The sequence below is a fragment of the Bombyx mori genome, chromosome 23, assembly GCF_030269925.1.
Source record: "Bombyx mori chromosome 23, ASM3026992v2".
NCBI classification, from domain to species: Eukaryota; Metazoa; Arthropoda; class Insecta; order Lepidoptera; family Bombycidae; genus Bombyx; species Bombyx mori.
The window spans coordinates 16,092,931-16,106,264 of NC_085129.1; the positions used below are offsets into that span (position 1 = coordinate 16,092,931).

At 39.3% G+C, this 13,334-nt stretch overlaps 1 protein-coding gene across 1 annotated transcript in view; it reads left to right on the forward strand.

Annotated features, from left to right (window-relative positions):
- Positions 1-3,132: 3,132 nt before the first annotated feature.
- Positions 3,133-13,334, forward strand: part of LOC101737650 (homeobox protein DBX1) — a 46,589-nt gene continuing 36,387 nt past the window's right edge. Inside the window, exon 1 of the mRNA XM_004930771.4 lies at positions 3,133-3,984. Within this exon, the coding sequence (XP_004930828.3) occupies positions 3,267-3,984 (718 nt within the window). The 5' untranslated portion in view covers positions 3,133-3,266. The remainder of the gene's footprint in view (positions 3,985-13,334) is intronic.

Genomic DNA, 13,334 nt, shown 5'->3' on the forward strand with positions numbered 1-13,334 from the left:
TTAGTTTTGCTTCTGCAATCGAGTTCCCGCCAAAACAAAAAAAAAAACAGCTGGTTTATTGACATCGTTGTTCACTAAATAGTTTTCGTTGCTGTACGATACTACAGTGATTCTATTCGTATTAAATATTAGCTAAATTTATTTGTGGAAAGCGCATTGGTTACAGTTCTGCTCACCCCGTTCGTTCAGACCGTGACGATGCGCCGTCATTATTCAAATTACGTATAATATTTACGCAAACGAATTGATCCGACGCGGCCAGTTGCAAAAAGGGGCGCCCGTCAAAACAGATATTTAAAAATAATTTATAATTAGTGACGAAGGGATTTTTTTTACGAATAAGCTTAGATGTGTATTATTATTGTTACTATTTTTAGTTATTGCTCAGGTGACATGATGAAGTCATGCCGCCATTCACCTGGATGATAGTTGTAATTATGACCGTATATTCATACTGCAATTCGCAACATTTGACCACTTCTAGTAGTAAGCAAGACTCAGAAACCATAGTGATGATGTAAATGATTATTACAAGTAACTCAAATTGTGATTATTTATACTATGGGAGCCAGTGCTTGAAACAAATAATATAATGATATTCGAAATAATTTTAGCCGTACCTACCATTTGAAACTTTAAAATCATAGTTAATTGACTTTTTAGTTTTCTAGTGTCTAAAATTATTATACACGTTTTGTTACAGACACTGTGTACTGTACGACTGAATAACTTACTTAAGCACATACTTGTAGGATATGAATTGTCATGTTTGAAATAGGGTTGTTCAGTCGTTACAGTTCTACGACAAACAACCAATAATGGCGCGAGGGTGTGGCTACATTTCAAATTTCGAACGTTTGTTTCTAGTTTTTTTTGTTTGTTTTTTTAATCGACCAAGTGTCCTTTTCACAAACAGCCGGAATTAATAACTCGCAGTGAAGATTTTTCTGCTCATTGTATTCTCAGCTGGTGTACCTGAATTAGTCGTGAATGGTAGACATCGCGCAGAGATACGAAGGGCGCGTAAGGTGATCAAAATCAGGCCACAATGTTGTTTGTTAGAAAAGAGCCATTAAAACAATTTTAAAACCAGATTGGGAAAAAACTTTTTTTATTTATGTAACAAGGCAGACGAGTGTGCGGCCCACCGGATGGTGAGTGGCTGCAGGGATACAGGGGACAAATTCCTCGAAGTGTTCAAATAAACTAAATTCAATTGAAACATTCAAAGAGTGCTCCACTTCAGACTCAAGTTTGGGTCGTCTCTCCTGCAACATGCTTCGAGAAATATTCTGATAGGCAATACATCATGCATCCCCCGTGCTGTCACCCGCATTGCAACGCATGCCATCATAGAGAGCATGTCGTTGATATACAGGATGAAAAGCATGGGGCAGAGCACCTTGTGGGACTTCATCCATCCACAAAGCTAGCGATGCATTTTCAGAGTCCCTCGGAGATCCCGTAAGCTGGTAACTTCGACAGAATTTTCTTCTTGCGGATAGGGTGGACGTGGATAAAAGAGGCGATAAAATAATGCGAGGGCAGGTGTCAACTCCGGGGCATGTTTTCATAGACGCTGCGGGAACCAATCTTGTTTGTCTGTGTAGTAATTTGGTCATATCGCCCACACATAGGTCCTCTTCAGAAGGTTAAATTTTACCTTTGCAGTATAACCGTCAGTCCATGAGGAACATGGATCCTCACGACGATCTGGGTGTCGAGACCATAACGTGACATCCTCGCGAGTACAGAATCTCTGCAGCTGTCAACAAATCTTCTTCTCCTGACTGAGCCTATTGACTAAGCGACAAGGTCCCTCAAGGATTGGAACCCCAACGCAGTGATGCTGGACGAAACACTAACCAACGCAACGGGTCCATTAATGAGCGCTAACTGCGGCACAAAGCTGCAAGTGAGATAAAAGCTCTTCAATTTCAACATTAGCCTTTTTTTCTACTTATTCTAGTAACCTCGAGGGGTTATTCTAGATTCACCGAGCTAGTAGGTGAGCTCACGGGGCTCAAACCGGAGCGTTGGTAACATTGGCCCTAGCAAGAGCAGTACCTCGCAGAATCTACCACCGGATCGAACATTAACCAGAGACGACATAGTGAATGAAGGCGAATTTGTCTTAAGTGCGACAAGAGATCCCACACGCAAATCAAGCTCGCTTCTATACTTGAAATAAGAGGTCGAAGTGTTTTACCAGCTTCGGCAGAAACTGTTCAAGTTTCGATGGAGACCACAAGGGCAGCTGCTTTGAGGATCTACTACCGGATCAATACTGGGACCTGCACATTGAATGCGCAATAGAAACTTAACAGATTACATATCTAACGAGCACCATGCGAATTCTCTTCTCACTTAAAGACAGACTTGTCGTAATTTGTTTTTTTTATTTTTATTGCTTGAATGGTTGGACGAGCTCACAGCCCACCTGGTGTTAAGTGGTTACTGGAGCCCATAGACATCTACAACGTAAATGCCACCACCCTTCTTGAGATATAAGTTCTGAGGTCTCAGTATAGTTACAACGGCTGTCTCACCCTTAAAATTGAAACGCATTACTGCTTCACGGCAGAAATAGGCAGGATGGTGGTACCTACCCGCGTGGACTCACAAGAGGTTCTACCACCAGTAAAAAAGTCGTTCGAGTCGTTAAGTCGTTCGACCAAATCGTGTACAAATAATACCAAAAAATGGTATTAAACTGTAACAATACACTTCACGTTCGCTACAAGATTGTAAAACTAAGAAAAGGCAACTCAATATTAAACATATAAAAGAATGTTTTCCGACCAATGAATATAGAGACATTAGGGTCTAACCTACACGCTTCACTTGCTAATAGCCCGCAAACAAATAAATTTAACGACACAAGCTAAAATATATCATATAGCTCAGGGAATAGGTGCGGTAATAAGTGCGCTAAAAACCTGGTTATTAAGTATAGCGACCAGTACGTGCGGACCTTCAGCCTCTGTGGCAGTCGAACTGGTTAAACGTTAAGTTGACCCTCATCGCGGTTCATTGTACGTTGGGTGATAAAAGCAGCTAAAAAGCCACCCCGAACGTTCTGTTCACGCCCCTTTGAAGACCACTCCCTTTTTATTCAGTCGATGATTGAACTCGAACCGGGGAACACGCATGATAAACTGTTAAAAAAAACAACACGCGTAATATTAAAAATAGCATTAGGCTTATTCGTAACAAAAAAAAAACGTAGCGTAAAATGTTTTATAACGGACGCTAATAAATTTAGTATGTACCCGGTTGATAATTACAAAAATGGACTGAAGTTTGTTAAGAATTTAGATCACAACATTATGTTGAAGACTATACAGAACTTGTGCTACAATAAGACTTCCAATTTCAACATGACGTCACCGTTCTTGGTCGACAACATACTGCATCAGCAGAAAAGCGATTTCCAGAGCCAGTATTTAAATCAGCAGCTGGAGAACTACGTGCTGCAGCGTCAGAGCTATTCCCGGGAGGATTCGCCGGACGCGGACGAGCCGAAATGCGACGCGGACGATGAGAACCGGGAGGATTGCGCAGAAGAAAACAAAATCGAACTGGACGAGGACTCGAAAAGTAACGACGAATGTTATACAAACGTTAAAAATGAGTTTTACAATAACGATTACTACAACCAGGAGCCCAGGGCCGAGAAGGAGGTTCTATCAGTCCCGAGTCTGGCCAGACGCTGCCACGTATGCGGTTCAGACTGCCCGCCATTCGCGTGCAGGAAATCTGGTATAAGACGCTTGGAGGAACTAGAGAAGCGGTTCAATTTGAACAGTTACAACGAGAATTCTGGCGACGAAGCTGACAAAGAGAAGAGTTACAACACCGAGGAGATGGTCCGCGGCTGCGAGGAGTACAGCAGTGAGCAGAAGAAGCCCTTATTGAAATTCAGTGTTAGTGCTATTCTGGGTGATCGCGGGGAAGGCATCGGAAAAAATAGCAGCATCGGCGGTGAGTGATTAAGCTTCAATTAAATCTATCTATCTACCTATCTATCTATATGTATAAAAATGAATTGCTCTTCGTTTGTCTCGCTAAAACTCGAAAACGGCTGGACCGAGTTAGCTAATTTTGGTCGTGAATTATTCGTGGAAGTCCAAAGAAGGTTTAAAAGGTGAATAACTATGAAAATGCTCGAAACTAAATAAAAATAACAATATTGTTTTTCCTTTGATGTGTCCCCTGTCGGACGGATTCCTTTTGTTTGTTTTAAGTTTATTTTATACAAAAGTTTAGGTCTTTTATTTATCGATTGAGGCACCACGAAGTCTGCCGGGTCAGCTAGTAGCAAATAAAATAGCATTTATGATCAGAGCTTTCTCGTTAACGTTAAGTTTATAAAGCATCTCTATTGTTAGGAAATAAATTATAGTTGATATTCGAGGTTTTAATATCTTATTGCAATAATTACGTCACTTCTTCTCCATCGATATTATCGTTACAATCTGTTAAGTATTGGCACATACTATTGGTTTAACTTCACTCATCGGTAGTGGTTGTAGATGTTAAGAAAGCTAACTCGTGAGCGCGACAATTAATTGAACTGATTAGGGTAATTAAGCTAGAAGCAACACTTTGGTGCAGAGATATAGCTAGGTACATTAATTAGTAAAAACCAGTCCCCGGTAGTCGAAATTCAACTATTCTTAATTTAAATTATAAAGTACACTACAAGTATTACGATTAGGTATATTGTCAAAGATTATTATACTTCTATAATCACAGATTTCGCCAAGACTACACTTTAGACAAATTATATTAGGTCCTTAGATATGAAATTGGCGTTTTGTACGGGAGGAATATATTAACCCTTTTTTTTTTGTAAAATATATTTAATTGATCAAAGTACGCACCGTCGTTATCTATGCTATATCACTATTGCCATCTCATAGGTAGTTCATTGATCCCTTTACTAAAAAAACCATGGCGGCGAAAATCAATAAACTCTCTAAAGGCGTTTTGGACTGCCATTTCGGATTTGAATTTTTTCCTTATAAGATGTTGTCCAAATTCCGGAAAAAATGGTAATCTGTTGGAGCAAGGACCAGGAATCATGGTGGATGTCGCAGACACTCCAATTGTAGGTCATCTAACTTAGTGATTGTTTGTTGGGCAGTATGTGGTCTTGCGTTGTCGTGAAGCAGCAGTGGCCTAGAGCGATTGACCAATCTCGGTTGTTTAGCTGCTAGTTCTTCCTTCAGGGTTTGCAGTTGCTGACAATAGATATCTGCCGTAATCGTTTGGCCAGATTGTAGAAAGCTGTAGTGAACTCCACCAGCGCTAGTCCACCAAACATTCACACTCTTTACTGGTGGTAAGACCTCTTGTGAGTCCGCACGGGTAGGTACCACCACCCTGCCTATTTCTGCCGTGAAGCAGTACTGCGTTTCGGTTTGAAGGTTTGAGCAGCCGTTGTAACTATACTGAGACCTTAAAACTTATATCTCAAGGTGGGTGGAGCATTTATGTGGTAGATGTCCATGGGCTCCAGTAATCACTTAACACCAGGTGGGCTGTGAGCCCGTCCACCCATCTAAGCAATAAATAAAATAAAAAAAGTAAATTTTCGAGTCAATTTTCGTTTAGGGCAGGATTTGGCTGGGTCTCCAGGGTCCGGCCATTACAAAAAGCGCTTCAGATTATCGTACATTATCCACTTTTCATCACAAGTAATGATTCGATTTAAAATCCCTTCATTATTGTGTCGGTTGAGCAAAGTAACGCAGCAGTCGATGCGTGTTTTTTTTTATTGCTTAGATGGGTGGACGAGCTCACAGCCCACCTGGTGTTAAGTGGTTACTGGAGTCCATAGACGTCTACAACGTAAATGCACCACCCACCTTGAGATATAAGTTCTAAGGTCTCAAGTATAGTTACAACGGCTGACCCACCCTTCAAACCGAAACGCATTATTGCTTCCCGGCAGAAATAGACAGGGTGGTGGTATCTACCCGTGCCGACTCACAAGAGGTCCTACCACCAGTAAAAATATTATAATAAACATATATAAATTATAATAAATATATAAATTAAAATTTAGTTTCTCGAAAGAACGATATATTATTATGCTTTATTCCTATAAAAAATCATCGTTTTAAAACGCTTTCGATTCTAAGACTGTTGTTCTAAATAGCACTGGAAGTTTCGTTGTAATTTCAGATACTGGTCGAAGAATTTTTCGTTTGTTTACAACAGACCATACAGCGGCCTGACAATATCACGCTTAGTATATATCGGCTAGACCCTACGAGATTCGCTTACCGAACCAAAACTCTCTTGTGCGTCGGCAAATTCGCGTTTGCTAAATTAAACTTTGGTCAACATGGCCGTTCGCATTGCAAATACTATATCTATGTATATAAAAATGAATTGCTGTTCGTTAGTCTCGCTAAAACTCGAGAACGGCTTGACAGATTTGGCTAATTTTGGTCTTGAATTATTTGACTTCAACAAATAATTCAAGACAAATAATTGAAGTCCACTTCAACAAATAATTCAAGACCAAAATTAGCCAAATCGGTCAAGTCGTTCTCGAGTCGGTCAAACCTTCTCTGGAGAGAAGGTTTAAAAGGTAGATAAATATGAAAATGCTCGGAATTAAATAAAAATAACAATTTTGTCTTTTCCTTTGACGTGTCCCCCGTCGGACGGATTCCTTTGGTTTGTTTTAAGTTTATTTTATACAAAAGTTTAGGTCTTTTATTTATCGATTGAGGTACTATGAAGTCTTCCGGGTCGGCTAGTTACTGATAAAATTCTCTTCTCTCGATTCTCTGTCAGATGCGTTTTCTAGCGTAAACCCTGCAAGCGATCGTGTCGTTATTCGGTCTGCGAGTTTTTTTGCTTTTTGTGGGCAATGGTGGTCATGGATGTTAGTAATGGCAGGGGCACAGCCAAGCCGCTGCCTAACGTTGAACACTCTTCGCAAACCTTGTTTGAAGTAAGACACGTAGCGCTCAGAAAACACCGCGGAGCTCGTTCCAGAGCCGTGCCAAATAATACCTCTGGAAACGCACTGTGGATGAACGAAGTGGCTCTATTGGATGACCTCTACTCCGGTGGCGGGCGGTGCGATGATAGAAAAGAGATGATCATCTCAAACAATTCTTCAGAGCACTCCCCGTGGAATATACGGTAAAAATTATAGAGCGAACCGAAGTCCATTCGCAGACCCAGAGGTTCCAAGCGATCCGTGAGAATGGCATTATCGACGAACGGTGCTATCTATAGTGCAGTCACGGAGCAGGAAGAATTTCGTACAATGACCTCTTTTTTTTATCGCTTAGATGGGTGGACGAGCTCACAGCCCACCTGGTGTTAAGTGGTTACTGGAGTCCATAGACATCTGCAACGTAATGCGCCACCCACGTTGAGATATAAGTTCTAAGTTCTCAGTATAGTTACAACGGCTGCCCCACCCTTCAAACCGAAATGCATTACTGCTTCACGGCAGAAATAGGCAGGGTGGTGGTACCTACTCGCGCGGACTCAGACAAGCGGACTTACCTACTAACAGTGTTCACAAATATTTCTGTATTAAGTGCGGTTTACATAAAAAGCGGTTCTAGGAAGTATGAATGAAGTCTACTTCGTTGGTGAGCTTTGCCCTGGTCGGTACACGAGATGACAAAATCATTTCAAATAATTTCTCAGGACAATGGAACGCGCTTCGACACGAGTGCACCGGCCGTCTTATCCTTTAGTCCAGAACATCACCGGTTCTTGATCTCTCTGATGCAGATAACTTTTTCTGAAACGTAATTTCCTCTCGATACTGATGTTGACAAGCAGCGTTGACTGACGTTTCCGATCCGGTGGTAGATTCTGCGAAGCACTGCTCTGGCTAGGGCTAGTGTTAGCAACGTCCTCAGGTTAGAGCCCCGTGAGCTCACCTACTCGCTCGGTAAATCTTGCATGACCCCTCGAGGTCAATAGAAAAGGAAAGAAAAAAATTGTCTATCATATCCTTACACATTAATAAATATGTATATTTTAGATAGGTACAAACGGCTCAATACCGTACAAGTTTTCACTCTTAGCGAGACATAGAGCAGACAGTGAAGATAAGATTAAATAACAGACATTAATCCCTTAATTTTACAAATAACCATTATTAGAAAAAAAAAGCAATAAAGTGACTGTCAGACTTAACTGTACCTACCTAAATATCGCCTAAATTATCTATAGCAACTAATAAAATGTTTACACATTGTAACTAATACTAAATTCGCCGATTCACGATCCAATCACGGGATAAACTTCAGAAAGTTAACTACAAATCAATCTGTAACTAACAACAAGAGATACCTACTAAGATGTCCGCCAAATGTATTGGCGCGAACCGTAATTGCTTAATAGCTGACGAACACATAAAAATATATTAATATAAAAGCCTTGGAACACTAGCATCAATAATAAAAGAATAAAGGGATTGTGTCTAACGAAAATATTAAGAAAAGGATATATTAATTTCGCTGGTCGGGGGTCTCCGTGTTTTTATCTCTGTCTGGCTCATTTATTACATGTAAGTGCGTCCTTTTCGCCCGCCCGCGCTTAAGTGCTCCGCCAGATGGCGCCAGTTTTATTGAAAAACTCCGCAATATGGCGGCGACTCTGTGTTAGTGAATTAAGATGTGCCATCCAATAGACCGTTATAACCAATAACGTTTTTATAACTCGCTAATTGAAATATGCTATTTTTACGATTTATTATTTTTCTAGCATTCGGATGTTTTTTTAAATATATTATTTGATAAATGAGATTGAAACAGCTATGATTCTTAGTGGAAATTTAAAGAATTTGAATTATGTACCAAAAAGGAAATTAATTCAGATGTCACAGTTTAGAAAACATTCAGAAATGATAATTGTGACGGGAAAGGCGGAGGAGATCAGCCCAGATCGACTTTTTTATTTTTATTGCTTATATGGTGGGTGGACGAGCTCGTGCCCACCTAGTAAGTTCTCATAGACATCAACAACGTAAATATACCACATTGAGATATGAGTTCTAAGATCTTAGTTGAAGGTCAGATCTTAGGTTAAGAAAATAATTTGAGATTAATGTTTTATTAAACTACAGACAACAGCATTCACAATAATGATGTCTCGAGATATTTTCTCACTCCTCTTCAAGTCATGCTTCTCGAGTCTGAGGGCCGTGACCACCTCCATCCATGACTTTCATTCTCAGTCTTAGGCTACTCGGAGCATTTATAGATGGTGGAATCAAGCAACTATTTCAATATGGGAAATTAATTTAATTTTTTATAAAAACGTTCTAAAATCATCACGCAAATTGCACAAACCTTCCACATGAAGTCGCCGATTCACATTTCCTATTATAATAAAACCTTAAAATTTTGCTACGGAAAAATAAAATGCGTAATATGCATAAAATTAAAATTCATTATCATAATAATAACTTCGACTGTTTACCATTCGGTCTACAGGATCGGGTATGTAAACCTCCTCCTTATGGGAGGCCTATGTCCACTAGAACACGTCTAAAAGCGTGATTTTAACTTCATTTTCGTTAATAGACTGTTAACTGTTAGTTTTTCTTATATACCTACCTATATAACGTTATATTTATAACAGTTTCAGTCCTACGCATACACATGATAAAATTGTAGTCAAAATTTCCTCCACGTACAATCCGAGTGTGTTACGTGAAAAAAGCGCGTTTCGTTTATCGACAAGATATAAAATTATGCATATCGCACCCCGGTCCCGATATTAACATGTCATCGGGCGCCATCTTGCGATAATATTTGAATCTCAAACGACTCGCCGATATTATTGCGAACAGATCTGTGCCAGGGTTATCGCTAGCATTGTGTTGTGACGAAGTGGAGATCACAGTATTTAATAGGTTGAGGACCGAGATTTTTTAACGATTTTTGCCAAAAGTAATTAAATGCATATGGATAAACAATTACTCAAATAAGCTATTCCTACTTTTAGTTTTTTGATTATGCAATTATATTGTTGAATAGTTCCCCTTCACTATGTTGTAGCTAGTGGCCTAGATGAGACATGGGGGTCCGCGTTTCTTACATATTCAATAGAAAACTTGCAATCAGGGGTATTCTAGGCAGGTGAGTTGCGGCGGTCCCTAGGGATCGCTAGTTTTGTTTTGGCAAAGTAATAGTATCCACCCACAGATACCGCTCCGGTCCTTAACCTGTTAAGAATGTGATTATGTTATTTTTGTCTGTAATGGAGTAAGTTTTTAATTGGATAGCAATTTCTCCATGGTTCTCGAAGACGAACTGATAGTTTTCCTTATAAATAATTTTAGATTTTGTCGGCCGTGATTGAGCGGACTATTTCACACCTGGCCCGTCAAGTAGCTTAAAATATAGCTATTATAGCTGATCTAATTATTTTGGAAACAGCACACATCTGCTCCCTTCATGGATGGATGATATACTCTTTCTATTAAAAAGCTATTATTCATTGAGGTTTGGATCACGCCAAAATCGAGATAACTTTCTAGGTAATGTAGTTACAATTGATATTCAACTTAAACTTTAAAAATGTCTTAGTCGTTAATAATGATAGAATATGACATTTCTCACTATCGTACAATATCGGAGTAAAAAAAAAACACATTTGACAGCCCTAGCGAGCTGACCCTAAGGATTATGGCGCCTTCAAAGCGCATTTTAGACCTTAAGTGATCCGTACTTTCGGATTTGGGGTCGAATATACTGTTTGAGTTTGTATTGAAATTTTATTTTGAGGATCGCGCAGTTACGAGGTCATATCAATCGAGCGACGTTCCACAGAAGGTATTTTAGTAGCACAAATGGAATCACCTGGCGTTAGACGGTTTTCTAAGCTAGGGTTGTGTTTTCCTCTTCAAAAGTTGCGACACCCGTTAAATAATACGTAGATACTTAACGAATGTTCACGATTGACTTCCACGGTGAAGGAATAACAGCGTAAATAAAAATCAAACCGGCAAAATTATAATTTGGGTAATTACTGGTGGTAAGGACCTCTTGTGAGTTCGCACGGGTAGGTACCGCCGCCCCGCCTATTTCTGCCGTGAAGCAGTAATGCGTTTCGGTTTGAAGGGTGGGGCAGCTGTTGTAACTATACTGAGACCTTAGAACTTATATCTCAAGGTGGGTGGCGGCATTTACGTTATAGATGTGTATTGGCTCCGGTAACAACTTAACATCAGGTTAGCCATGAGCTCGTCCGCCCAGGCAAGCAATAAGAAAAAGGAACTTATGGTATCCTATCTGGAGTTTTCTCAGCGATAGAGTATGGTGAGGCCGTGCTCCACGCATCATGGCATCCATGAGCCACGAAAACTGGCACAGGATGCCTTACAGCAATAACATATAGTCCAATTGCATACGGCACAACCCAACCCCCTCCAGCACCCCGACAACTAATAACACAAATCATAAAACACTCTAGCGATTTATATCCCATGATCTTGAATGGAAATAAAAACTGAATGTATAGTCGATTTAGTCGCGAACGAGCTCTATGGGCAGGTGCTCTGAATGGTTGTTCCACCCGTGACCAGCTCCGCAGCGACCGGGGTCCTCGCGTTACCGACAGCCGCGCGAATTCACTTATGCCATACCGACTCGTTAGGTATTGATAGACAGTTCTAGGGTCATTTTAGTAAGCTTTTATTAACTTCAGACGTATGTATGTAACGGAATCTTTGAACATGACTTTGACCCCCTTCAAAACGTCGGATTAACTTGAAATTTGGTATACTTATTAAGGATTGATGACAATTCAATATTAAAAAATTAATGAAAAAATTTTTTTAATTCAAATTCAACCAAAAAATGAAAAATAAATAATAGTTTAAAAAAACTAACAAAATACGCTTTTATAGAAAATCCAACTAAAAAACAGAAAAACAATTTTAATAAATTTGAATTAAAAATATTGTAAGAAAAAATTATTTTATTGTAAAAAAAGCGTGTCCACTCAAATGTCAACGAAATTAACAAAAGGCGTTGATATCTTTAAACGTTGGAGCGTGGTCGAATGAAAGTTCTAGGTCTTTAGTGTGAAAAGAGTATTGCTGTAAGTATGGAGGTGAAATTTAGGACATTTATTGTCGGCACTTGTCGACATGGCGTCCGAATAAACAGCAAATGCTTAAATAATTACAATTTTAAACTCTAATTTGGCGATATTCAATGTGCTTAATAAAACATATAGATAAGATTGTTGTATCACAATTTCCGTGTTATACGGTGAAGCAATAACATCGTGTAATAAAAATCAAACCCGCAAAATTCTAATTTGCGTAATTACTGGTGGTAGGACTTCTTGTGAGTCCGCACGGGTAGGCCTATTTCTGCCGTGAAGCAGTAATGCGTTTCGGTTTTAAGGGTGGGGTAGCCGTTGTAACTATACAGAGACCTTAAAACTTATATCTCAAGGTGTGTGGCGTATTTACGTTGTAGATGTCTATGGGCTCCAGTAACCACTTAACACCAGGTGGGCTGTGAGCTCATCCACCCATCTAAGCAATAAAAAAATATATATTAATAATATTCGTGTTGGATAAACATAGTCACAGAAGGTTCTAGTAAATGAAAGGGCGTCGCGCGTGCCACGCATATAAACGTTATAATTGACCGTTATAACGAATTAACGGTTAAATAGCCGATTAAACGATGATGTAGTAAGTTCATTAATTAATTATTTTAGTTAAGACATGCGTTTTGTTTCTGTAAAGTCGAATGTAAGAGGAACGAAGCTATACTGGACTGTATATACATGGGTCGCTGTGGTGCCATCTCCCATGGGATGTTACCACAGTAATTCATTGTGATGTAAATATAACTACTAACATAGGTCTAAGTCTTATTAACAATTTATATAAGTCATGGATACTTGAAATAAAAACATTATTATTATTATTATTATTATACTTAAGCGATTCCGGTGATATATTATAGTTTTCTTTGAATTTTACACTTTGGTAAGTAAAAATGAGCACAATAAAAATTTAGACTCCACTATGTTAGAACGATGGCTGCCCTGTGCAATGTATCCTGGCACTAATTCTAAATCAGGGTCTAGGGAGCTGGAATAGGAGGAAATAGAGAGTGGGGTCGCAATAGTGAGTTTCTATTTTATTTTTTACGTTTTTATGTAAACCTGGGTTCAGCACAATACTCGGATTACAATCTAGCTCAATAACGCTAATAAGTAATTTTAATTTAACGTAAACTGCTATTTTAATTAATGTCTCCAAGAATAAAGGCCATTGACCTTACTTAGTGTCTAATATATTAAGGCAATACTGC